Source organism: Oncorhynchus tshawytscha, linkage group LG05, assembly GCF_018296145.1.
Source record: "Oncorhynchus tshawytscha isolate Ot180627B linkage group LG05, Otsh_v2.0, whole genome shotgun sequence".
Taxonomy (NCBI): domain Eukaryota; kingdom Metazoa; phylum Chordata; class Actinopteri; order Salmoniformes; family Salmonidae; genus Oncorhynchus; species Oncorhynchus tshawytscha.
The window spans coordinates 12,234,477-12,261,597 of NC_056433.1; the positions used below are offsets into that span (position 1 = coordinate 12,234,477).

General features: G+C 42.6%; 2 protein-coding genes across 4 annotated transcripts in view; both read left to right on the forward strand.

Annotated features, from left to right (window-relative positions):
• The first annotated feature begins 600 nt into the window (after positions 1-600).
• Positions 601-10,294, forward strand: LOC121838755 (muscle M-line assembly protein unc-89-like). 3 transcript variants are annotated; one of them, XM_042321475.1, is made up of 5 exons: positions 1,717-2,003; positions 5,118-5,193; positions 5,814-7,306; positions 7,684-10,064; positions 10,239-10,294. In XM_042321475.1, exons 2-5 carry the CDS (start codon positions 5,143-5,145, stop codon positions 10,274-10,276), a joined length of 3,963 nt encoding a protein of 1,320 aa, XP_042177409.1. In that variant the 5' UTR covers positions 1,717-2,003; positions 5,118-5,142; the 3' UTR covers positions 10,277-10,294. The 3 variants fall into 3 exon arrangements, with proteins under 3 accessions (XP_042177410.1, XP_042177409.1, XP_042177408.1); XM_042321474.1 differs by having other exon boundaries at positions 1,718-2,003; positions 7,684-10,294; XM_042321476.1 differs by lacking the exons at positions 1,717-2,003; positions 5,118-5,193 and adding an exon at positions 601-961 and having other exon boundaries at positions 7,684-10,294.
• LOC112249923 (beta/gamma crystallin domain-containing protein 1) overlaps positions 10,105-27,121 on the forward strand; it is a 34,649-nt gene continuing 17,632 nt past the window's right edge. Inside the window, exons 1-9 of the mRNA XM_024419659.2 lie at positions 10,105-11,733; positions 12,363-12,530; positions 13,064-13,102; positions 14,171-14,289; positions 18,626-18,785; positions 21,680-21,819; positions 24,856-24,982; positions 26,120-26,155; positions 26,540-26,691. Of these exons, the coding sequence (XP_024275427.2) occupies positions 10,372-11,733; positions 12,363-12,530; positions 13,064-13,102; positions 14,171-14,289; positions 18,626-18,785; positions 21,680-21,819; positions 24,856-24,982; positions 26,120-26,155; positions 26,540-26,691 (2,303 nt within the window). The 5' untranslated portion in view covers positions 10,105-10,371. The remainder of the gene's footprint in view (positions 11,734-12,362; positions 12,531-13,063; positions 13,103-14,170; positions 14,290-18,625; positions 18,786-21,679; positions 21,820-24,855; positions 24,983-26,119; positions 26,156-26,539; positions 26,692-27,121) is intronic.

Below are 27,121 nucleotides of genomic sequence, written 5' to 3' on the forward strand. Positions count from 1 at the left end.
GTATATTTTATAATATAGCACCATTATGTGAATGGGACGATTACCTATGGGGTCAGTCTAGCATAGATAGCCTGGTTACCAGCCCAAACCCCAGGAGCAGTGTGGGCGTTAAGTGCCTTGCTCACAGGCACAAAGGCAGGTGATGGCATCTAGGATTTAATCCAAATCTCCTCTTCTGGCCAGAAACATCTAGGCTATTCCTTGTTGGTTGGAACCAATGTGGATTCAACCAGTATATGCTCAGAGGGCCGCTTTTCTGGTGTGTGTCTACAGGTGTTTTATAATAAATTGTTGCACATGTAATAGGTCTATGTTCGGTTTCCCACAAGTGTTGGTATAAGAACGTTGATTCAATACAGTGTTTAAATGTTTCATAGGGTTGGAGAGGCAGGTTTCAACTGCAATAGATGAATAATTTATCATATGGGGGTATCAACAGTGTGTGTGTGTGTGTGTGTGTGTGTGTGTGTGTGTGTGTGTGTGTGTGTGTGTGTGTGTGTGTGTGTGTGTGTGTGTGTGTCTCATGTGTCTGTGTCTCTGAGAGTGCTTTACTTTTGTGTTGGACTGAAAGTGTTGCACAACATACTGCCATACCTGCTGTCACCAGTCTTTCTCCCTGGGGTGTGTTACCTGGGCTGGGCAGATTCCAGCTGTAGCCTCAGCCCTCCTCTCAGAAAGCCACTCAAACGACATGGATAATGCTACGCTATTGGTTTAATTCAAAAAATTGCCTCTGAACTCTTGACAAGGACATTTGGACTCATATAATGATTTGTTTACGGTATTAGTTTGTAGGGAAAAGTCCTGGTGATGCAGAGTTAGGTTACCTCACCTCAGAGAGACGGTGGCGGAGTGAGAGTGTTATTTTAACCGGGTCCTTGCTCAAAGTCGCCCCAGCAAGTTCCATTTGACCGATTCCTGGGAGATTTGGAACTGATTCAATAACGAAGGCGTTATCATGGTAAGTACTCCGTCTCTCTCTAATGTATTTCTTTGACTATAATTAGTGTATGGCAGGCGGCTTGGCTGAACTTTGGGATTTGTCTAACAGATGAACTGGGCGTGTTAAATGGGAAACAGAAAGGAATGCAACATTGACATTTTGGTCGACTCTTTCAGGATTAGTTTACCTGTTGCGCGCCAAGGCTTTTACAAAGGGCACTGTATTTGATGTCAATATTTGATAAACAGCCTAGGGAATGCATCTGTGTGACTTGGGTTATATTTATTGGTGATATATCAATTGTCTTTTCTTTCAATGTTTATTTAGGCCTATATTCTATTATATGTTATTATATCACATTATTATTTTGTAATTACAGGTATGCAATGTCTAGCCTATGATTAGGCTATATCAATGATAAAAACATATTGCAAAGTAGCATAACAACAATGACAATCGCACTTTAGGCCTAATAGCTGACATTTAGGTGCATAAATAACTTAATTAAGTGGAAAGAAATAGGCTATGTGTAAATATTTGTTCATTTGCCTTGTGGTTATGGTCATTCTATTGACAAATAGACAAAACAAACAGACAAACAACAACTACATGTTATCCTGAGGCAGACAGTTATTTGAAGGGTTAACTACAGTTCTCAACTGCTTATGGAAAGACTGACTTGAGCAGCCCGCCAACAGTGGCACACTTTGAAACCAGACGATTCAAAAAAGGAACAGGCAAGCCTACAAATCGAATGCGTCATCTCCCGAGGGAAACGTTTGCCGGATATTTTACCACCAGGCTGCGTATGCGCGCCGTTCCGCACAGAAATAATTATCAAACTTCAACTCAGCCTGCACACATACCTTCGATTCCACTTTCAAACCGTCTTCCTCTTGTTCTGCTTGCTTTTTCTGTTAGTCAGACATGGAAAATACTTTTACAAAGAAAACGAGAGAAAGACTATTATCATACTGACTATATTGTGAGACTGACTTATTCTGTACTTGACAGCTGTTCATTTTGGGTTTTAAATATTGGAGTTTTCCTCTAATTTAAGGTAAGTTTTTCTTTAGATTTCTCTGTCACTGGGGTATGGAAGCAGTTGAACATGTTGGAGGTCTTATATCTATCATGTACTTATATTTAGATTGAAAAATATATTTTCATATATAGGGGAACATGGGGTAACAAGCCCCCCCTAAGAACAATGTTTAATTGCTGACACAAAAAAACGTTTGGTAAAACTTTGGTATGGGAATGATTGTCATACTTAGGCAAGCAAACTATGAAGAGGAGTAAGTGGCTACAGTTTACACTTTTTTGGTTATTTAATGACATTTAGTTTTTAGAAAATGACAGTTCTTTATCGCTCCAGATCATTCTAAAGTGTCTAAAAATGACTGTGTAACTCAATGAAGTTACTTGTAGATGATTTGGACATTATTTGTAAAATACTAATTTAGGTAGCATAGACTTGCATTAGATTGCCGGGGGGCCAGTTGCCCCATTGGAGGGGTGGACCAGTTGCCCCCAAAACCCTCAACTTAAATGTTACTGCTTTAATCAAAACTGATTCCTATTTTTCTTTCTAAACAAGTGGATTAGTTATATTTAGTCTCCGCTACAGGTTACTACAAGCTTTACTCCGTTGAGTGGGATTGTTGGATTAGTGGACACCTTTTGGTAACATGGTATCCTCGCCAGTCCCAAGGCCATTCACAAGGGGGCGATAGCACGTTTTGTTTTGTGAAAACAAGGAAGAATTGCCTTCCCTTGCTTGTAGCCGCTATCTTTAGCTTGGCTAAAGATTTAGAAAACTAGCTAGCCTTTTTAGCTTCCCACATACACACAAGAAAAAATCTGATTTATAATTTTTTTAAATATGCCCTAGCAAATATTCTTATACTTGCCGATGATTGAACTTAAAACATTATCGCATTTTGATATGCTGCTTGTGTATTCATTCCCATATCGCCTAAAACATTGTGTTTTGGTCACAGAGTAAAAAAGCACATGGCTAGCTAGTTGGCTACAGCAGTTTCTACCATTTCACAATATCCTGTATTCACTAGTTATTACTTTTAAACAAAACACCTTTTTGGGTGGATTCTTGTTGTTTGAACAATGGCTGAGATTATATTTAGTTATCAATGCAAAATAGGCTACTTTGATGAATAGCCTATATATAGCCCATATATCAAATCAAGGAACCAAGCCATACTGCCCCCACGCCTGCAGAAGGAATGATACAGCGTGAAAATGTTCAGGTAGTAATAAAATATGTTGAGTGCCAGAGCGTATTAAAAGGAGCCGTCCCTTTTGTAACTAAAAATTAAATTGCAACACTCCGAATCTTGCGTCGGCGTATAGCTTGCAGTAAGCTTAATGGTACATACATAAAACATTTATAGATGTAATACTATATAATATAATACTATATTATAAAACTTTTTATAAATTACGAAATATTAGATCAACTTAACTTGTTTTGTTAGTGACTTACACTACCGGTCAAAAGTTTTATAATACCTTCTCATTCAAGGGTTTTTCTTTATTTTTTTGTCATAACTACATTGTTGAATAATAGTGAAGACATCAAAACTATGAAATAACACATATGGAATTATGTAGTTACCAAAACAGTGTTAAACAAATTCTTCAAAGTAGCCACCCTTTGCCTTGATGACAGCTTTGCACATTCTTGGCATTCTCTCAATCAGCTTCCCCTGGTATGCATTTCCAACAGTATTGAAGGAGTTTCCACATATGCTGAGCACTTGTTGGCCACTTTTCCTTCACCCCTGCGGTCCAACTCATCCCAAACCTTCTCAATTGGGTTGAGGTTGGGTGATTGTGGAGGCCAGGTCATCTGATGCAGCACTCCATCACTTTCCTTCTTGTCCAAATAGCCCCTACACAGTCTGGAGGTGTTGTGGGTCATTGTCGTGTTGAAAAATAAATGATAGTCCCACTAAGCGCAAACCAGTTGGGATGGTGTGTCGCTGCAGAATGCTGTGGTAGCCATGCTGGTTAAGTGTGCCTTGAATTCTAAATAAATCACAGACAGTGTAACCAGCAAAGCACCCCCACACCTCCTCCTCCATGATTCACGGAGGGACCCATACATGTGTAGATTATCCATTCACCTACTATGCATCTCACAAAGACAGAGGTTGGAACCAAAATTTTCAAATTTGGACAAAGGACAGATAAAAGGACAGATTTCCACCGGTCTAATGTCCATTGCTCCTGTTTCTTGGCCCAAGCAAGGCTCTTCTTCTTATTGGTGTCCTTTAGTAGTGATTTCTTTGCAGCAATTCGACCATGAAGGCCTGTTTCAGACGGTCTTCTCTGAAACAGTTGATATTGGGATGTGTCTGTTACTTGAACTCTATGAAGCATTTATTTGGGCTGCAATTTCTGAGGCTGGTAACTCTCATGAACTCTGCAGCAAAGGTAACTCTGGGTCTTTCTTTCCTATGGCGGTCCTCATGAGAGCCAGTTTCATCATAAAACTTGATGGTTTTTGCGACTGCACTTTAAGAAACTTTAAAAGTTCTTGAAATTTTGCATATTGACTGACCTTCATGCCTTAAAGTAATAATGGACTGTCGTTTCTCTTTCTTTGACCTGTTCTTTCCATAATATAGACGTGTCTTTTGCCAAATAGGGCTATATTCTGTATACCACCCCTACCTTGTCACAACAGAACTGATTGTCCCAAACGTATTAATAAGGAAAGAAATTCCACAAATGAACTTTTAACATGGCACACTTGTTAACTGAAATGCATTCAACACTTTTTTGGTTACTACATGATTCCATATGTGTTTTTCATAGTTTTGATGTTTTCGCTATTATTCTACAATGTAGATAAAGAAAAAGCTTGAATGAGTAGGTTTTGTAAAACTTTTAACCGGTATTGTACATTTTTTAGATGAGACAGATAAAAATTGTAGTCGAGGAAGAGTAGTGGCAGCAAGGGTGTTAAAAAATTGGTGACATAAAGTGGTTTCTGTTAGAATTACATCAGGTTACCCAATTTTATTTTGGGGGGGGAAATGCTCTAAAATATGAATTATTTGCATAGGTGCATGTTAATTTGCAACAGAGCTAAATAGTATGTATTTTAGGATGATTATATATTATATCTGTGTTTTATGGTCTATAGGTTTAAATGTTTTAAAGCCTAAAACATGTTCACAAGCGGCATAAAGACTCTGAATGATATGGTACTTGGCTCTTGGGTGAGTTGAGCTCCTATAACAAAGGTATTATTAGTACTGCTCTTGCATGCTTTCATTATGTTGAGAGCTGCACAAAATCTGACATTGACAAAGCAAATAACCCTTGGACTCTCTGACCCTTCCTTCTTTTCGCCTATCTGCAATATTCACTGTGCCGTACACACGTAACTTACCCTGTATACAGTAACACTTACTTAAAGCCCGTAGGTACCTACACTGTAAGCAGTAACACGTTGCTTAAAGCCTGTAGGTATAATGCATTATAATGACGTTCTAATCCATTGTAAGACTATAGGCACAAATGAGCCTCTTTACTGTCTTGTTATCCTACTATAATCATCCTGACTAAAATAACAGCCTATTTGAGTCACTTCAAAATCTCCTACATACAGTAGAGAGGGACAAAACATAGCCTCATAACAAGGCATTCTAAATATAGGCTCATACATGCTTACAACAAGTTATAATGCATTATACCTGCAGATTTTAAGTAAATGGTAACCTCTTATGCTTATGCATGTGCAGCATATGCATGTGTATTGGCACTGGCAGTCAGTGAGTATGTACTGGTACTGTAAAGACATGTCTAATTAGTTCTCTGTCTGCCTCTACGACTACAGTCTCAGACCCCAGAAGAGCACAGTACTGGTGTCTTGGGCCGGATCGGGAGCTGGTTCTCCCCCTGGAAAGAAAGAGGGAGCCCCAGGAGTCCAAGTGACGATGCCTCTCAGTCCCAGACGGAAGACCAGAGCCCCAGGCCACAAGGAGAGGGGGCCCAGGAGGAGCCTGTGAGGGGAGAAGAGGAGCAGCAGAAGGAGGGACCGAATTCCCAGCCTGCCCAGCGGCATCTCTCCAGGGTTTTTGAGGAGTGGAACACGGCGGACGCCAGAGCGTCTACCCACAGGGACAGCCCCCTCTCTGCAGCCAGCAGCCACAGCGAGTGGGGAGAAGGAGGAGGTCCTAGGGAGGAGGAGTGGTGGATTGCCTCGCAGGGAGAGGAAACGGAGGAGGAGGGGGGAAGGAGCAGTGGAGCGAGCGGGAATCCTGCCCCGAAGAGGAATGCCAGCCATCTGACACGTGTTCTTTCATCTGCCCTTGAAGAGGGAGTGGCCTGGGAGGACTTTGACCGACAGGAACACACCCAGGCCCTGCCCCGAGCCCAAGTCCAGGCAGGCAAGAGGCTGCATGTGTACCTGGAGGAGACGAGCCTGAGCCTGAGCCAGAACGGAACGAACACCCACACAAAGCAGGAAGTGCCCCACACCATCATCACCACCAGGGTGAAGAAAAGACTTCAGGTGGTTTCCAGAGCAAAATCATCCAAGAGTGTTGACTTGTCATCAGAGAACACCAATACAAAGGAGAGGACAGAGGAGCGCAAAAGGATTTGTCTCAAAGCTGCTATAGGGATCAAAGGTCATAGCAGTTACAGTGCCCTGGTGGGAGTGTCACTGAAGTCCCCTACAGAGACACAGACGAGCTCACGGACCATCCCTGAGCTCTCTGGTGAAGAGGAGTCAGACAGAGACACAGACACGATGGGCCGTAAGAACTCAGGCAAGAGGCGGTCCAGGAAGAACTCCTCCGGAGACGGAGGAGGAGCCAGTTCTCAGGAGAATACACCCACCAAAACCCAGCCTGGAGTCGAGAACTCACCTACATCATCAGAATATAACACACCTAAACCTGGAGACTCCACCCCCTCCTCTTCTAAAGACGAACATGCTTCAGTTCCCCAAAAAATACGCAGAGGGAAGGAGAGGGAGGAAGCCCAGGAGGACCTAGACGCACCAGTACACGCCACCCTGGTGGCCGTGGTGGACGGGGAAGGGGACATGGACATAGACATGGTCGAAGACACTAGCCCATGTCGGGTGGAGAGGCGCACGGAGAGCGCCGAGTCCAAACGCCGGAGCGTGAAGGTGTCACACAGCGAGGTGAAGTTCTTTGCGAAGAAAGTAATGGTGAACTCGGAGCAGCCACTGAGTCCAGAGGGAGATGGAGGACACATAGCCGTGAGCTTTGAGAAAGGAGGAATGGCTACAGGAAAGGTCACGGAGGGTCATGATACAGCTAAGGGAAAGGGCAAGGTGGAACCGAAGGTGACCAAGAGGTGAGTTGTGTTTACCTGACTACTAGATTACTGTATCATTGGATAACCTACTTCCTGACTATGCAGTTTAGGAATCAGATATGTTATTTAAATACTTTAAATATCTCTGTTTATAGCAAAAAAAGTTAAATAATGATATTCTACCTGTAAAGGGAAAACTATCTTTGTAGTGCATCAAAATATGTCCTACATTTGTTGGCATTTCAACCACTAACTCCACTTAGCTCAAAGTATTTTCAAAACACTAAATCCATTGAGATAGATTTTGTGTGTGATATAGAACAAATGTAGTGTATTTACAGCTAGATCTATTGAATATCAGGGTTTTTGTTCATATTGAGACAGAAAACATGCTTCTTTGTTTTCATTCGTCACAGACCACCTGATTTAAAGAAAGTGGACGAGGAATCCAAGACTCCTCAGCCTATTGGGAGGATCGCAGATAGGATCAGCCTTTTCGAGGGGAGAGCGATGGGGGTTGCCAGTCCCAGTAAGACTTACCCCAGGAGTGCAGATGTTTCTCCCACCAGGAAAGTCACAGAGCAGCTAAGAACAAATGTAAACAGAGAGCTCAGGTTGCCAGATCAGCGGGAGAAATCGGTGGAACGTGGCGATGCCAGGTCCAGCTCGGCCCCCCCTGTTCGGGAGAAATTAAAAACGATACGGGAACGGGCGAGGAACTTTGCAGAGGCTCAGAAGGTGGATGATAAAACAATGGTACCCCAAAAGTCCTCTAGTATTGCAGGAATAGCTAAAAATTCTACAGATTCTGCTGTGTCAAAGACAACAAAACAGGACATTCAGGTAAAACTGGCCAGCGGGGAAAAGACTCCTACTCGGAGCACCCCAAAGGCAGAGATAACTTTGGAACCAGCGGAGCCAGGTACCACCCCAGTAGGGGTCATGCCAGTTCCTAAAGCAGATGAGACAGACTCCAAAACAAAGGACAAAGAGGCTACTGAAACAGTGGAGCTACCAAAGAGACCTACCAATATTGACCTAAATACTTCAGTTAAAGGGGGGAGTAGCTCAGACTCAAGCCAGCTGACACCTCAGGTGGACTCAACCAATGAGGTCAGCCCACAATCCAAAGCCAACAGCAGACAAAACTCCAGGTCAAAGAGACGGAAAAGCAAAGGAGGGGAGTCAGCCAATCACCTGAACCCGAGCTGTGACATGAAACAGGAAGTGACAAACACTGAGCAGGAAGTGGTCAACAGCAAACAGGAAGAGGCAGGCACCACAAAGAAAATGGCCACTGCATTTGAGCAGGACGTTAATACAGTTACATCGCCACAATACAGTCAATCTGTAGACGTAAAATCAGATGTTAAAAAAGAGTATGTTAGTGAAAACAGCCAACAAGTAGTCATTAAAAAGCCAGCAGCCTCAGACAAGCAGATCAAGTCATTGTCAGATGAAAAGGAAAATTCTAACAAACCGTTAAAGGAAAAGATGCAATCACCCACATCTCCAAATGTCAACAAAGACAATAAAATGGCTACCTCTGATCCTATCATTGTAAGAAAGGGGCCCAATGATAAAACTGTAGACATTCTACCCTCACAGAGTTCCAAGGGAGAGAAGGCAGAGGGGGGAAGCTCTGAGACGACCTCTACCATTAAGATAAATCAAAATGTTTCCAAGGACAACAGCGAAACATCCCTGTCTTCATATTTGCCTAAGAATAAACAGACTCTTGGTCAAGACCCCTCTCGTGTGGAGAAAGGCTCACCTGTCCCACACGCTAAAGTCGACAACAGACCAATGCAGCCTGAAAAGAAAGCGGTGGAAATGGTAAAACAGCCTGAGAAAAATACAGATACAAAGTCAGAGAAGGATTTTCCTTCAGGCAGTAGACAATACACCCCTGAGACAGCTGCTACTAAAGCTGTCCCAACCTCTGTAGCTTCTATTAAACCTCCAGCCTCACTGACTCCTACACAGCCTTCTCAGTCAGATAAAACTGCCAGTGTTGTCACTCAGATTGATGAGACAGCGATGGGAAAAAAGAGTGATAAATGTGCAATCGAGCCTCCTAAGGAAGGGTCGTCTACACGTGTGCCTGAGCAGAAAACGAAATCGTATCATCAGGACCCTGTATTAGAAAAGCAGCAAACCAATGTCTCAAAGCAGACCCAGTCTGTAATGTCATCTGAGGCGAAGACAGATAAACCTAGCCACGACACACTGACACACAGAGTGAGGCCTACCCCAGAACCCACCCCCTCAATGCCTAGCACTACAGTGCCAGTAGTAGAGAAGGACACCTCTGTAAAAACAGAAAGCAAGGCCTCAAAACCTACAGAGGTAGATTCTACTCAGAATCCTTCGGATACCAAAGCCCCAGAAAAGACAAAGGGTCAGGGGGAGAAAGAACTACCTGGGCCAAAGCCGAAGAGCAGTGAGGGGTCAAGTCTGGATGTTGGGAAGGAGAACTCCACTGCTGTAAAAACAGAAAACAAGGCCTCAAAACCTACAACGGTAGATTCTGCTCAGATTCCTTCGGAGACCAAAGCCCGAGAAAAGACAAAGGGTCAGGGGGAGAAAGAACTACCTGGGCCAAAGCCGAAGAGCAGTGAGGGGTCAAGTCTGGATGTTGGGAAGGAGAACTCCACTGCTGTAAAAACAGAAAGCAAGGCCTCAAAACCTACAGCGGTAGATTCTGCTCAGATTCCTTCGGAGACCAAAGCCCGAGAAAAGACAAAGGGTCAGGGGAGAAAGAACTACCTGGGCCAAAGCCGAAGAGCAGTGAGGGGTCAAGTCTGGATGTTGGGAAGGAGAACTCCACTGCTGTAAAAACAGAAAGCAAGGCCTCAAAACCTATAGCGGTAGATTCTGCTCAGATTCCTTCGGAGACCAAAGCCCGAGAAAAGACAAAGGGTCAGGGGGAGAAAGAACTACCTGGGCCAAAGCCGAAGAGCAGTGAGGGGCCAAGGCTGGATGTTGGGAAGGAGAACTCCACTGTAAAGACTATAGCCCCAGAGGTAAAAAAGTCAGAGGATGTGAAGGAGGGGAACACTCTACCAAGCCAATCACAGAGTGAGGACAGAGAAAAGACAGTGATGTTGCCCAATGGAAAGCTAGCAGAGGGAAAATGGGATGCACTTGAACAAAAGTCATCTACTAGTAGTTGTACTACTACTGTGCAAGAAAGGACAACTGATGAAAAGCAAGGAATTGTGGTAACAAATCCTACACTGGTTGGGAATGTCGAGATCCACCCGGTAACACAACTCAAGACAACCAATGAGAAATCAACATTTTTCCCCAGTCCAGGCAAAGTTCCGAAGATACTCTCTTCTACTGAAACCACCAAAAAACAGAGCCCAGTCGCTCCCCAACATCCATCCCTGAATAAGCTCCCCTTACTGGGGGGCGGTGGCAGTGGCTTGCCACTCCAACGCGACACCCCCTCCAGCTGGCTAGACGTGGACCATCGCTTTCCCAAGCCGAAGCTCCTCCGCCCCGCTGAACCCAAGCTCAGCTCATCGGTCAGCGAGAGCAACCTCTTGGACACGTCCGGAGAACTGGACGACGATGACTTCATCGAGAACATAAAACGCCTTGGCGTGCCTTTCTCGTTGCCACCGCGGCAGAACCACCACCACCATCCTCCCAAGCCACCATTCGCAATGCCCGCTATCCGGGAGGACCGCTTCGAGAAGACCTTTGACCCAGAGGAGTTCCAGTTCGGCCTGAGGAGGAAGAGGGAGTTTTCTGTGGAGACGACCCAGAGTCTTCTGCCTAAGCTCCAGAGGAACCAGGTCAAAGGGGAGCTGAAGCCGGCCAGGGCCAGCATCACAGACCGGGACAGGGGCAGCATCCTACTCAAGAGCCTCGACACCCGTTCCAGGCTCCTCTTGGAGAGGGAGAAGACCACCATGGAGGAGGGTGAGGAGAAGAGGAAGGAAGGGGGTGAGGGGGAGGAGAAGGAAGAGGAGGAGGCGAAGGTGGTGAAACCTCGTATATCACGCTTGGAGGGGAGCTGTATCCTTAGTAGCCTGAACAGCTCCTCCACCCGGGGCAAGAGGCCCGGAGTTCAACTCCAGATGGACACCACTCCGGGTGGGGAGGTGTCTCCCACTGAGGCCCCTCACCTCCAGCCCAGCCCTTCACCAGTCACTAAGCCATCCCAGACTACCCCCCCTTTCTCTGGGGAGCTCAGACAGGCATTGGCCAAACAGCCCAGCCCTCCACCACCAGTCCCCCAGACTTCCCCCACTTCCTCTGGGGAGGCTACCATCCAAAGTCGTAACCTGGGGAACAGGCCCACTGCCCAGTCTGCTGTGGTCAGTGACTCAGCTTCTCCGTTCCCGTCCTTTAACGACATCAAGCTGCCGGAGTATTTAGAGAAGTACCTTCCTCTCCGAGAGCCTGCTGGGAAACTGGAGCTGAGCACAGGGCAGGAACTGCTCAACTCAGAGGTAGGTTTTCGACAACTCTCAATTCTATTGAGTAGTGCTTGCATCCCACACCACATGTTGAATCTAGCACTTTTGAATATCTCAATGGTAGTGTTTCTCAAACCTCTCTTTGAGAATCCCAAGTCATGTTACGTATTTGTTCTATTCCAGTACCAACACACCTGATACTCTAATCCAATGCTTAACGATTAGATGACCATTCAGAGGTGCGGGTACTGGCAAGTGTTTTGGGTAACACTGCCATTGAGATGTTTGAAAGCTATAGAGTGTGTGATCAATCTTGATTAAATGGTGTGAAATGCAAGCAGTGTACTCCCGAGTGGTGCAGCAGTCTAAGGCTCTGCATCTCAGTGCAAGAGGCGTCACTGCAGTCTCTGGTTCGATTCCAGGCTGCAGTACATCCGGCTGTGCTTGGGAGTCCCATAGGGCGGCACACAATTGGCCCAACGTCGTCCGGGTTTGGCTTTCCTGTTGGATTTCCTGTGGATTAGAAGAACATTATCATAGAACGCAGACACTCTGTTCTGTGTTTAAACATGTTATCCTATTTCAGTAATTGTTTTTGTATTTCCGTAGGTTTTTACAGGGAGGGAATTGGGTATTTAATGGTTATTGTTTGGTTATATCAGGTTATTGGAGGGATGAAGTCACTTGAAGGAGGTGGTAGTGGAGACTTGAATATCAGGCCTGGACTCCTAATGCTGGATGGAAGACCGAATCTTCCTCTGGTTCCTCCATCCTCCCTACTCGAGGCCATGGCCCATCTGGCTGGCCCACTAGGGACTCGTACTGACCATGTATGTGTGTGTGGGAGAAGGGGATGGATGGATGGGTGGGTTGGGGGGTTACACATGTGTAATATTCATTAAGTATTATGTATAAAACAGTTATATTAATTGACTTAAACATGTCTCATAATAGTCAATAAAACAAACCATAGTCAAACCATGAGTCAGAAAGGCCTGACCCACAAACAAGTACACAGTACGCAGAACACAGTCTTAGAAAATAAAACTATCTAGAGCCTGAAAGGGTTCTTGGCTGTCCCCATAGGATAACCCTTTAAAGAATACTTTTGGGTTCCATGTAGAACCCTTTGTACTGGAAGCAAAAATGGTTCTACCTGGAACCAAAAATGTCTCTACTCTGGGGACAGCTGAAGAACCCTTTTGGAACCCTTTTTTCTAAGAGTGGACAGTACACAGTACACAGTACACAACATTAACTTAAACACTGATAAGCAGCTCTGGAACCTGGATTTTATGACATTGAAGATAACCATCTAGAATGTCATGATAATTGCAGTATTCATGTGATTTTGGTGTTACAGAGAGAGGATGTGAATGGATTCCATAGGCGACCAGGAAAGGTAGGCACAGCTTCAAACAGATATTTCCAAAGAACCAGGATAGAATTGAAACTGAATGTAAGGAGAAGCTATTATTTGTGTCCCAAATGGCACCCTATGCCCTATGTAGTGCAGTACTTTTGACCAGGACCCATAGGACTATAGGGTGCCATTTGGGACTCTACCATTGTGTTATTGAAGACATCTGTTTCATATGGTTTCGCATCAAGGGAAAATGGGGTTGTTTGAGAAAGGAGCAGATCTACAGCTGGATATGTTTAAGAACAAGCTATTCTGTACTGCCAAGAGTCATTTAAACTCTGTGGTAAAGCATTGCGTTGTGGAATCTCAAGGGGTGGGGATGGAAGGCAGGCAGTTAAACATGTACTTTATTTTCTTTATGCTGTTTCAGTAACTGTAGGTTTGCATGCAAGAGTGATAAGGTGGCATCCCAAATGACATTTTGTTCCATATACAGTGCACTGCTTTTGACAAGAGCTCGATGGCCCAAAGCAGTCACGATAAAGGGAATAGGCTGCCTTTTGGGATGTTATATCGTGAGGTTATATAATGCTTGAAGATGAGAATTACAAGTGAATGGAATGAAACATCCTAACAAGCTCTCATGGTAGCTCTGCCAACTTAGTCATATGATGAGTCACCCGATGAGTCATACAATGTGATGGAATATCGACATCAGATTCAGAGAGAGGGAGAGTTAATGTACTTCCCTTTCTTGATGTCTTGATTAAAAGACAGTCCGTTTTGGTAGTCGGATATACGGAAGTTTGCTTCTTCAAAAACATATACATTATTTTTTTAAACCAACAACATTTCAAAATGAGGCAGTGACAGCATTTATTTTTCTGTTGATATTTTGAAATGACACGTGGTGTTTCCATGGTGATGTTTGAGCATTTCCTTCTCTCTTTATGCTTTCTTCAAGAAAATAAAACCCACAGTGCACCTTGCCAGTATCACTTTAGTTTATTAAGCTTACGGTCTCTGCCTTCGTCAGAGCTGCTCATGACATCTTTTTCTCTTGATGTTTTGAAATGACAAAATGGCTTCCCTGTTCCTATGATTTAGATGGTGTTGTTTGAGCATGATCAGTTTAGCGGCCAGACTTATGAAGTCTTCAGAGACGTGGTAGATGCCACCCAGCTCCAACTGTCTCCTAGGATTTCTGTGAAGGTGTTGAGAGGATGGTGAGTCACACAGCCAAACTGGCTCTTATATCCTACAGAGTAAATGTTCTGTTTGCAAAGTTCAAGCAAAGGTCTGGAATAGGAATATCCAGTTAACAGAAAAAACACACAGCTTTGTATGCTCTGTCTGGCATCTGTAGAAAGCATATTTACATAACATGTAGCATAGTACTTTCTTGGCAGAGAATATCTGGCATGCCAAGCTGAGTTATTCGATGGTTTCAAATACCATCCCATCCTATGACTCATGTCAGGAAATACCAATGCGTGATAACAATTATATTGGACTGTTTATCATTCATATTACTTCATTTTATTGAATCAACCACCCAAAGTTATTGTCCTACATGATACTGGGACATGCACAAACAATAAACTAGTCCAAAGTCAAGGGGCCTGGGTACCAGTCTTTACACTCCTTGTCATGCAAAACATGGGGTACAAGGAGTGTAATGTTAGCCAAGCAGGTTCAGGATTTCAGGTGACAGAAAGAGTTAAACGTGAAGTGTAAAAGAGAATTTCCAGGTGAAATTAAGATGAGCGGTCTCTGATATTCAATAAAAAAATGCATCTGGATTAATTCAAGTTGCAAAAGAAAGACATCCAGCAAGAGCACAGAAAAAGTCTAATGGCCTAAATCAAATAAATTGTATTTATTACATCCGCCAAATACAACAGGTGTAGATTTTACAGTGAAATGCTTACGAACCTTTCCCAACAATGCAGAGTTAAAAAAATATGTATACAAAATAAAATAACTAACACCAGGAATAAAATCAAATAGACAAGAATGGAGTTATATACAGGGAGTAACAGTACCAGATCAATGTGTAGAGGTACGAGGTACAGAGCCGTCGGAAACTATTCAGACCCCTTGATGTTTTCCACATTTTGTTAGGTTACAGCCTTATTCTAAAATTGATTAAATCGTTGTTGTTTTTCTCATCTATCTACACACAATACCCCATAATGACAAAGCAAAACTGTTTTTTAAAATATATTTATATATACATATAATTTATTTAAAATAAAGAACTGAAATATCACATTTACATAAGTATTCAGACACTTTACTCAGTACTTTGTTTAAGCACCTTTGACAGCGATTACAGCCCTGTGTCTTCTTGGGTATGACGCTACAAGCTTGGCACACCTGTATTTGGGGAGTTTCTCCCATTCTCTGCAGATCCTCTCAAGCTCTGTCAGGTTGGATGGGGAGGGTCGCTGCACAGCTATTTTCAAGTCTCATCAGACATGTTTCGATCACGTTCAAGTCTGGGCTCTGGCTGGGCCACTCAAGGACATTCAGAGACTTGTCCCGAAGCCATTGAAGGTTGCATTACCGTGGCTGTGTGCTTAGGGTCTTTGTCCTGTTGTAAGGTCAACCTTCACCTAAGTCTGAGGTCCTGAGCGCTCTGGAGCAGGTTTTCATCAAGGATCTCTCTGTACTTTACGCTGTTCACCTTTGTCGATCTTGACTAGTCTTATAGTCCCTGCCGCTGAAAAAACTCCTCACAGCATGATGCTGCCACCACCATGCTTCACCGTAGGGATGGTGTCAGGTTTCCTCCAGACATGACGCTTGGCATTCAGGCCAAAGAGTTCAATCTTGGTTTCATCAGACCAGAGAACCTTTTGTCAAACTCCAAGTGGGCTGTCATGTGCCTTTTACTGAGGAGGGGCTTCCATCTGGCCACTCTACCATAAAGGCCTGATTGGTGGAGTGCTGCAGAAATGATGGAGTTAAGAATAATGGAGGCCACTGTGTTCTTGGGGACCTGCAATGCTGAAGAAATGTTTTGGTACCCTTCCCCAGATCTGTGCCTCACAACAATCCTGTCTCAGAGCTCTATGGACAATTCCTTTGATCTCATGGCCTGGTTTTTGCTCTGACATGCACTGTTAGGACCTTATATAGACAGGTGTGTGCCTTTGCAAATCGTGTCCAATCAAATTAATTTACCACAGGTTGACTCCAATCAAGATGTAGAAACAATTAAGGATGATCAATGGAAACAGGACACACCTGAGCTCAATTTTGAGTCTCACAGCAAAGGGTCTGAAAACATATGTAAATAAGGTATTTCTGTTTTTTAGTTTGAATAAATTTGCAAACATTTCTGATAACCTGTTTCTGCTTTGTCATTATGCAGTATTGTGTGTAGATTGTTGAGGATTTATTTATTTATTTTATCTATTTTAGAATAAGGCTGTAACGTAACAAAATGTGGAAAAAATAAATGGGTCTGAATACTTTCCGAAGGCACTGTATGTGCGCTCCCGAGTGGCGCAGTGATCGAAGACACTGCATCTCAGTGCAAGAGAGTCACTGCAGTACCTGGTTTGAATCCAGGTTGAATCACATCCGGCAGTGATTGGGAGTCCCATAGGGTGGCGCACAATTGACCCAGCGTCATCCAGGGTAGGCCATCTTTGTAGTCAGTTAAGAACACATTCTTATTTACAATGACTGCCAATCAAAAAGCAAAATTGCATAGTTGTGGATTGTGTGTAGCCCAATCACGAGGCATGCCTACAGTCAGGAACATGCTGCAAACCTGTCAGTGAACAGCATAAAGCCAAAACAAGCCTTTCACAATATTTCAAATACAATTGCTGGAAAATACAGCTTGGAAAGCAAAGGGAAAAAAGACTAATCTGTCTGTAGGCTACCAAGTTATCAGCTTCCATATAGGCCTATTGATCGAACAGCATTGTTTTACCAAGTGAATTAAGAGAGAGAAGCTTTTGGCACGAGCGTATCGGCCGTCGCCGGTGAGTGAGCTGAGCATCATTGGGTGAGTCAGTGAAACTAGAAAGCTTTTTTAGGACTAGAATTTCCTCCTTCCCCCTTTCCTCCATCCATTTACACACACCTAGGCCTAGGCCAATGATGGATTGAAGTCAAGGTCGTTTTTATTCATCTCAGTTTGTCAGTGTCTAAGTAGCCTATCATTTCGATCATTTGTGAGGTATTCTAAAATGAAATAGAATTGCATGAAATGCGTTTAGAAGGGCCACTTAGGCTATAAAAAAAAAAATCCCCATTGTGTGCAACTCCTGCAAGTGCCTCTACTGATCTATGCCAAAACAAAAGCAAGATAATGCATGCAATGCTTTGTTACACCCCGGGTAACCCCCCTCTCTGGCTCACTTTTTGTTCCGGCACCTCCAAATGTACAATTAAGCACTGGTTAGGATTCATTCTTATAGTCACTGTGGGGACGACATTGTCTATGTACTTATTGATGAAGCCTTTGACTGTTGTGGTATCCTCAATGTCCTGGAACATATCCCAGTCTGTACTAGCAAAACAGTCTTGTAGCCTCACGTCTGCTTCATCCGACCACTTCTGTAATGAGCATATCACTGGTTCTTCCCATTTGAGCTTTCGTTTGTAAACAGGAAGCTGGAGAATTGAGTCATGGTCAGATTTGCCAAAGGGAGGACGAGAGAGTGCCTTGTATGCATTTCTGCAGTTAGAATAAAGGAGGTCTACATAGCCACTATCAGGAACAACTGTTCTGTCGACAATGTCACTAAATCTTGTAGGAACCTCCAAATAAGGCACAGTGGTCTTGGTAACTAGCCGTACAGATTAGAGGTCGACCGATTATGATTTTTCAACACCAATACCGATCATTGGAGGACCAAAAAAGCCGATACCGATTAATCGGTCGAGAGGCAGGTCGTTATTGCTTGGACTAGTTAACTGTAAGGTTGCAAGATTTGATCCCCTAGCTGACAAGGTGAAAATCTGTCTTCCTGCCCGTGAATGAGACAGTTAACCCACCGTTCCTAGGCCGTCATTGAAAATAAGAATGTGTTCTTAACTGACTTGCCTCGTTAAATAAAGATTGAATAAAGGTGTAAAGAAAAAAAAAAAAAACAGAGCCCAAAAATACCGATTTCCGATTGTTGTGAAAACTTGAAATCGGCCATTCCGATGAATCGGTCGACTTCTAGTACAGATTACAAGTAATTATCACATCAGCACTTATAACAGGTCAAAGGTTTGCTTAAGAGGTATAAACAACATCATCTGCAATGACATTTAATTACAGATGCAATTATAGACTTGCTTACCAAACATGGATTTTAGTCATGGAATACCTGGTTAACTGCGGTTTCCCCTCTCCAGGGGAATGCCTCTCTCAGCGTCCCACTCACACGAATATGTTTAATGCAGATCATCCATAATCAATGCAACAGTAATCAAATACATGTAAAATAATACATCAATTAAGAGAAAGAGATAATCATATTGTTCAAATTATTATATTTCTATTATTCATATTTTATGTGTTTGTTTACCTGCTCCTATCTGTCTTTGCAGCTGGGTGCTTTACGAGAGGCCTGGGTTCGAGGGACGTTCCATTGCCCTAGAGGAGGGGCCTATTGAGCTAACCAATGTCTGGGCAGATGCAGGGCCGCCAGGTTCACACCCTCATGTCGACATACCAATGGTCATCGGCTCCATCCGACTGGCTGTATGGGTGAGTGTCCACTCTGCTGTAAATGTTGCTACATAGAGAGACACAGCGTAACATATCATGAGCCTTATAATAAGGCATAATAAAGGCTAATACTACATAAGGGATCATCAACGAGGGGCAGGGTTGCCATGTTTGCCGATTTCCCACCAGTTGGGTTACTTTGAAAATGTTGTCGCTGGTGAAAATATATTGGTCGCAGGTGGCAGGTTTTTTGGGCTACTTCTAATTGCATTGCGGCCGCCATGGCATTTCTCTCAAAGAAATGTACAGTATATTTCACTGCATTTGACTCATGCTCAGTTCTAGGGTCTGGAGCGCGCAGCGTGGGTGTAAATTTTAATTGGAAGTTATGGAACTCCCTGGTGGGCTTCTGTTATGGGAAAACGTGTGGAGAATGATAGGGTACATCTGCATCTGTTGGCCATCAAGTAGGCTATTCATTTCTATGCCATTCTAGGCTACTGTAGACTACCATTTGATACAATAAATATGTTGAACCTACGATATCGCTGGAGTCGTTGCAAATCCATTTGTGCCACTTGTGCAGCCTACCTGGAGCTGGCAAACAGATTTAATAAATAGCCTATAACTCTGTTGTTGTAGCCTTGTGTTATTATGAAATTATTCATGGCCATGTCAGTTAATTAAATTTGAAGTCATCAATTGTGATCATGGTCACAGCCTATCACAAATGTATCATTCTCCAGATTTAATGTCAGCTTCATTGTGGACTTTTCCCTGAAATGAGATGTTGGCCTATCAGGGGCAATATATAGGCTACCTACATCTAGCTCAGCAAAACATGGCAAAGTTGATTTGCAATTATAAACACATAGCAGTCAAAACAAGTTAAATCGACATACATTGATGGAAAATGATCTGGAAAGTTTGATACGGGCCATTTATATTTTCTCTTGTGACATATTCTTAAACTGGCAATAAGTAATATTTTGATGGAAACCAAATTTTGCTTCGTAGCCTACATCCTTATAAATTACTTCTATATTCCTTCTTAATTCACTTGATAACGTTATGGGTAAAAGGTTTATTGGATATATGTGGCAACTCCTCTCTTGCTGCCGGGCTAGTTTTCAGGCCTTGTGGACGGGTTTTCCGAGGTCATTGGTTAGAAATGTAGCTAGACCTGGCAACCCTGACGAGGGGCTTTGCGTTCTGTTAAAAATAATGCACGATATGAAAGGTGTGCCACAACGCACAGCAGACTGCCACTGACCGTCGACTGAGTTGCATTATTTTCCACAGAAGGCATAAAGGCCTGAGTTGATTATTCTGCCTATCCCACGGTTATAATATAACCCATTTGCAGCTAGAAATGTGTTAATTTGCTTATAGAAATGTGTTAAACATCCATTGAAGTACCTAGCAAGCTTAACTTTGCTAGATAGCTACATTAGTTGTTTTGGTAACCAAACAAATAGACTTAGCTTAGCTAACCAAAACGTTAGTCCTCCTAGCTTGCTATTATGAAAATCAAATTCAACAATGCCAATGACGTTTTCAATTCAAATTTCATGTCAAAAGCAACTCAAACATAGAACATGTTAGAATGAACCTCTAGGCTGTTGGTTATTGCCGTGCATTACTTAAGTGAAAATGCTGGAAAAGCCGGTGTTTGGAGGATATATTGGCACACCAGTGTTATTAAGTCGACGGCCGGCAAACCGTGCCAATATATCCTCCAAACACCGGCTTCGAGGGTATTATCACTTTTATACAACGGGTTACCAACATATTCAAATAATGATTGATTCATTTATTCATACTATTTCATTCTTCCAAGAGATATAGTGCCGACACAAATCTAAGGTTGCTACCAAAATCGGCTGATCAGAGACTTGACCCAGTTGTTAAGTCTTGCAATCTTCTTATCACTTGCTTGCAAGCTAGCCAACTACGTCTAACTTACTGTCACGTCAAACAGTGCAGCCAGAATAACAGAACAATAGCTGCATTTGTTTAAACTGTTTTCTAGTGACATTTATTTGGATACATCCATAACAATGAGATAATGATGCACAATTTCGCCTGGCATAGAAAATGTGGTCTCTCGTCAGGACACTGTTGTTCAAGGGAGCTAGCCGTGTGGCTCAGTTGGTAGAGCATGGCACAGGCAACGCCAGAGGTGTGAGTTTGGGACCAAAGGGGGAACAGTCGGAATGAAAATGTATGCACTCACTACTTGTAAGTTGCGATAAGTGCGTCTGCTAAATGTAAACACAGCTAACACAATCACTTCAAACTGCAGCTGAACACACAGCAAACTAGCTGTGTTTAATTTGACCTGTTTTCTATTGACATTACTTTGTATGTGTCCATAAAAATGATGCCAGTTGATTCATGATTTTGACTGGCTGAGAAAAGCTGCCTGCCTGCCTGTCTGTCTCCTCCCGACTCCCAACACGCTCATTACTATGGGACAGCTGGAGACCAAATTTCAATATTGAAACAATGTTGCAAATTTCAGAGAGACAGGCAGCAAGGTTTATACAAATCACCGCTGTTGAAATGAAATGGGAGATAATGTCTAGATGCTTTTTATAGCGGAGATCAAGTTTATAAATTGCCTGGCTGGGCTGATGAGACAGTGGATTGCGCAGTGAGATTAGAACAGAGTAAACAGACATTTCAACGCGGTTTTAACCAATCAGTATCCAGGATTAGACCCACCCATTGTATAAAGAGAAACATAATGCACACTCTAGAATGCCCTTTAAAGGTCATTAGAAACGAGTATTCAACAATGCTGTGGTATAAATGCTTATATAAAGCATTATATCTGTCAGTTTTAAATAAAGTGTTACCACAATGCAATCAATCACAATTCTCCCTTCACAGTATGGTGACTGTTCCTGGGTTTGTGTTCCCCTCTGTAGGACTACAGCATTCCCCATATTGACTTGTTCACTGAGCCAGAGGGCCACGGCAGGCTAGCACCGTACCATGACGACACAGTAGAGATCAGCTCCTTCGGTATCCCACAGAACACAGCTTCCATCAAAGTCAACTCTGGAGTGTAAGTGCATCTAATGGTTGTTGTATTTACATGGTACCTCTTCAGTCCACTCTAGGGCAGGGTATTCCAAGCCCTTTCCTGTGACCTGTCCTGGGTGCCCGTTGTGGGTTTTGCCCTAGCACTACACAGATAACCAAATCATCATCGAGCTTTGATTATTTGAATCAACTGTGTATTGCTAGGGCAAAAACCACAACGTGGGGGCCTCAGGACAGAGCTTTTGGAAACCCTGCTCTTGGGTGTAGGTGCATCTTTGCTCTTCCTAAAATGCTACATATAAATGTCTATGGTGTAGTGGTTCAGTGGATCAGTCCACTCTGTGTAAGTGCATCTTTGCTCCTCATAAATCAGGGGTGGTCAAACTATGGCCCACGGGACGGACAGTTTTTAGTCTAAAGCAGTGCACTAAATAGGGAATAGGGTGTAATTTGGTACGCTGCCTTATTACTCTTGCGTGCAGATATGTAGTTACTGAAACATCCGGCATACATCTTTTATTTATTTTTATTTATTATTTGAAAGAAGAAAAAAAATCCAGGACACGTGTGAACGTCTGAAACTAGATTTAAAAAGTATGTAGAAATTATAATGGACCTTTATATTTTCAAACAACTGCCCTTTTCCTAGACCCCCAAATTGATTTTGACAAACAAATTGGTAGAAATAAATCTACGGCCCTGTTGATTTTCGAAATCCTGATGTGGCTCTCAAGACAAAAAGTTAGCCCACCCCTGTCCTAAATGTCTATGGTACCTTTTTGATCCACTGTGGGTTGTCAGTGTGTGTAGTCCTCCTGAACGGTACCTCTAGATGTCTATGGTACCTCTTTAGTTTGTTTAGTATGCTGCTTGGCTCTGGTTGTAAACCTCCTCAGCAACAAGGCATTCTCCTCATGGTTCTTCTAATGAGATCTGGGTAGGCAGTGGGAGACCAGCATTACATACTGCCGTGCAATACAACTCTTGCTATTGTAGAGAATTCAATTACTGTTTCAGTTGGAGATAATGACATTTCGGAACCTTGAGCTTCCAGGCAATCCTAATTCTCTACGGTAATTATTTCTTCGCTTCTGGCTGCTACTGAACCAAACCTGGGTCATGTTCATTAGGTTCCAATGGGAATAAAACTGATTGAACCAGGGAGGGACAACAAGAAATGCTGATTTTTGTTTTCCTTTCTGGGGTGTGCCCGAATGAACCTGATCCTGAGTTCAAATATAATTTGTTTACTCTTAAAACTAAGCCTGCTCAGAGTGCCAGATCAGATAAGATTCTTTTTTTTTTTTTTGTATTTCAAAGAATTTGTATTGAAGAAGAGTCAGGAAATTATTACATCCGTGTTTCCCAAACCTGGTCCTGGGAACCCAAGGGTGGTACACATTTTTGTTTTTGTCCCAGCACTAACACATGATTCTAATCAAAGGCGTAAGTTGATTAGTTGAATCATGTGTGTTAGTGCCTAGGCAAAAACCAAAACAAAACGTACACCCCTTTCAGTCCAGGATTGGGAAATACTGGATTAAATAATGATGGGCATGTTGATGTTTTTGAATGAGGCGTTCGTTTTAATGTGGCTTGCATGTGGTATGCTGTCATGGTGTTGTTGTTGCAGATTCACATGCTCAAAGTGATTGCCCCTCAGGGATAAATAATGTTTTAATGCAATTGATTTGCAGGCTGAGGAGAGCGAGAAAGCACTGACAGATAATGATTACTGCCCCCCGTCCCCAGAATGTCCCATATGCAACCTGCTCCTGCATGCTATAGAGAGAAAGGTAAAAGTGGGTAGGGAGAGAGAGAGAGAGAGAGAGAGAGTGGGGTAGGAGACTGGTAAAGGTGGGGGACATATAGAGGTAGAGAAAGGGGGGATGAGGGAAGAAACTGGTAAAAGCAGAGAGAGAAAGAGAGGTATAGAGAGAAAAAAGGAAAGAAAGAATCTGGCAAAGATTTCAAAGGTTATTTTTCCCACGTGAGAGGTACGTTTCAGAACATTGTGTGCCCTGGCTTCTAGCTGAAGTACACCACAATAGACAATAGACCATTTCCCTCTTCGTTGCCAAACTGCGACTAAAGACGGTTTACTTAGGCACGTGAGATCGAAAAGTCCCCTTTCAGGAATAATTTATTTTCTGTGCCCGACCATCCCGGAAATTCTTACTGGAGGCAGTTAAAATTAGAGGTGAATACTTGTGGCTGTCAAAGAAGTGATCATCTAGCCTCAGACCAATGATACAGTACATCATGGCACCAGACTGAATGGTGAGCACAGCGTTCAGTCTAGTTGAACCAGGCTAGTAATCAACTCAACACCAATGTTATTCCCTGAATACTTTGGCCTGTGTTTCCTTAGCAACTCTCCCTGCGGTTCTTTTTCTGACTCACACAAGGAATATCTGAGTACTGTACAGTCTTTCTTTCCTTAGCCTCACTCAAGGTAATCTAGCATTGTACAGAACTGGGGGTAAAAGAAGCTGGCACAGCATTGGATGGAGAATAGAGTTTATCTGTAAATCTATCACTGATGTTTTATGTGTGATACACAGGCATAATATGAACCAGGATTGGCATCAATAACTTAACATTTCAGTTTAATCAATTCAGGCGATGAATGGAAATTGAATCCATTATTTCAAAATTGCCCATTATTTGAATATAATCTCAGTTCACCTGTGGACCGATTTAAATTTAAGACAATTTGGACATTCATGTAAATCACTTGATTGATTTGGGGCGGCAGGGTAGCCTAGTGGTTAGAGCGTTGGACTAGTAACCGGAAGGTTGCAAGTTCAAACCCCCGAGCTGACAAGGTACAAATCTGTCATTCTGCCCCTGAACAGGCAGAACCCACTGTTCCTAGGCCATCATTGAAAATAAGAATTTATTCTTAACTGACTTGCCTAATTAAATAAAGGTAAAATAAATTGATGTAAACACTGATCTCAAGTCTGGATTAGCCTGCTGCTGAATTGACTGAATTGGAATGGGATCCATTGGTGTGTACCTAATGTTTAGGGATTCCTGTTCCTCCCCAACACAGGTGGTTGGTGTTCAGTGACCCAGGGTTCCAGGGCCTCCTGGCGGTGTTGGAGAAAGGGGAGTACCCCTATCCCGAGGCCTGGGGGTTCAACACACCCTTCATCGGATCCCTCAGACCCCTCAAAATGGTGGGTGCTACAGTATCTCGCAATAACAGATGTAGGATCTTAATTTGATTACTCTTTTGTTGCCGAGAATGCAGTAGGAAATGCAAACTAGTGGTGGAAATGTGGAAATGCAAACTAGTAGTGTATTCAAGGTTTCAAAAGGTTTGTAATTTGACTTTCTTTAACGAAAAAAAGGTATCAACCCCTACAACAAATGGCCATGAATTATAATCCACATTCTGTATCCTTTTACTGCAGGATTAATTTCCTGCTGTAACAAACTGGCTCAAATTAATATCCTACATATGTACTGCACATTAAATACATGGATTAAACTACATGTCCATAAAATACAATGGAAGACAATTAAAGAAGGACGAAGGAGAAGGACGATGAACAACAAACAAGGCTTGTGTTCATTTACAATTGATCTTTTTGTTTTATTCTTTCTCCTAACCTTTGTTTTACCTTTTTTTATGTTTTCAATGTTTAATTACCTTTTGAAAAAAAACAGGTGCCAATGACTAGCAAATCATTTCCAAGGCAGAAGAACAGTACATGCAAAGGATGAACTAATCTATAAAAGTATATCTTTATTTTTGGAATAATCTTCTCGTTTAGCCACATTTGAGCTTTTATTGAATTGTGGAAATGTGTCTAAAGCTACAATATATATCTTTATGAACATGTATCTTCATGGACATGTAGTTTAACCCATGTATTTTATGGACATGTGATAAGATGAATGTGCAAATAGTCATGACAGACTAGTGAGTGAGCTGTTGGCCAACAAGCATTCAAAATTGGATAGTGACTAGTGAGCAATTGTCAAGTGTTCTAATGACATTTTGCCTCGTCTTTCTATGTCCTATACCACTCTACATGAAGGTTATTAAGTTCACTGTTGTACCAAATGACTGAAATGACTCAGACGCAGAGACAGAATGCACTCATTCAATCTGAATGAGGCTTGTCCAGGCTCTGGGCAGTGCAATCTCTCACTATATCTCCTATCTGTCTCCAACAGCGTCGCAGTTCGTAATGCTATGTGCGTAAATGGCAGAATTTGCATACTGCTGACTCCCACCTCGATGTTGTGTGCTTTTTTAATTAGTGGACTATAGTGCTGTTGTGATTGATTATCTCTGTTTGTTACAGGGTGCCTTCAAGGTGGAGAATCCTAATGAAGTCAAGGTACGCCATTACTTTACCATTACATTCTGTTTCACGTTCGTCCTCAAGTTGTCCCGGGTTCAAATAGTATTTGTGTTCATTCAAATACTTTAGCTTCGTTTGATTGATATTTCCTGGCACAATTGAGCCAATACAATAGTCCCAAAAGGACAAACCCTTCTGGCACCCCAGACAGGCTCAATCAAATGTTTAAATCATTTAAAACCTTTTTTATAATTTCACATACTATTTTAGCATGTTGTCAACTAACCTATTGTTGGTCTGACTATGGAAACACATTGAAAAACAACCAATCACAAATCATTACGATCAGGTCTTGGGGTCAATCAGGGGTCAAACACCCTTTGAACCGCTTCCTCCTACATTTGACCTTTGTCTCCTCAGGCTGTGGTGTATGAGCGGCCTGGCTTTGAGGGATCCTGTCTGGAGATCGATGGGGAAGTGTTCTGTTTTGGAGATGAAGGAGATGAAGAGGCATCAAACCTGGAGTCAAACAGACTGAAGTCAGTGGGCTCTGTGAAGATCCTCAGAGGACTGTAAGTTCATATAGCTCTCAAAACATTCATATGTATTTTTGTGGGAGAATACTTTATTACTGGTTATTAAGAAACACAATACACAATCAAGGTGTCGTGTTGTGATAGAGAGTGTTACAAAATGGTACTGTCAGTGATGCAACATACAGTGGGGCAAAAAAGTATTTAGTCAGCCACCAATTGTGCAAGTTCTCCCACATAGAGGTGCCTCTTAAAGAAGAAGTTACAGGTCTGTGAGAGCCAGAAATCTTGCTTGTTTGTAGGTGACCAAATACTTATTTTCCACCATAATTTGCAAATAAATTCATTAAAAATCCTACAATGTGATTTTCTGGATTTTTTGTCTCATTTTGTCTGTCATAGTTGAAGTGTACCTATAATAAATTACAGGCCTCTCATCTTTTTAAGTGGGAGAACTTGCACAATTGGT

What these genes read in the sequence shown, in the direction of transcription:
- LOC121838755 (XM_042321474.1), top strand. Translation starts at nt 5,143, where the DNA reads ATGTTCACAAGCGGCATAAAGACTCTGAATGATATGGTACTTGGCTCT. An exon ending in ATATGGTACTTGGCTCTTGG is followed by an intron (nt 5,194 to 5,813) that starts GTGAGTTGAGCT and finishes CTACGACTACAG; the next exon opens with TCTCAGACCCCAGAAGAGCA. An exon ending in GAACCGAAGGTGACCAAGAG is followed by an intron (nt 7,307 to 7,683) that starts GTGAGTTGTGTT and finishes CATTCGTCACAG; the next exon opens with ACCACCTGATTTAAAGAAAG.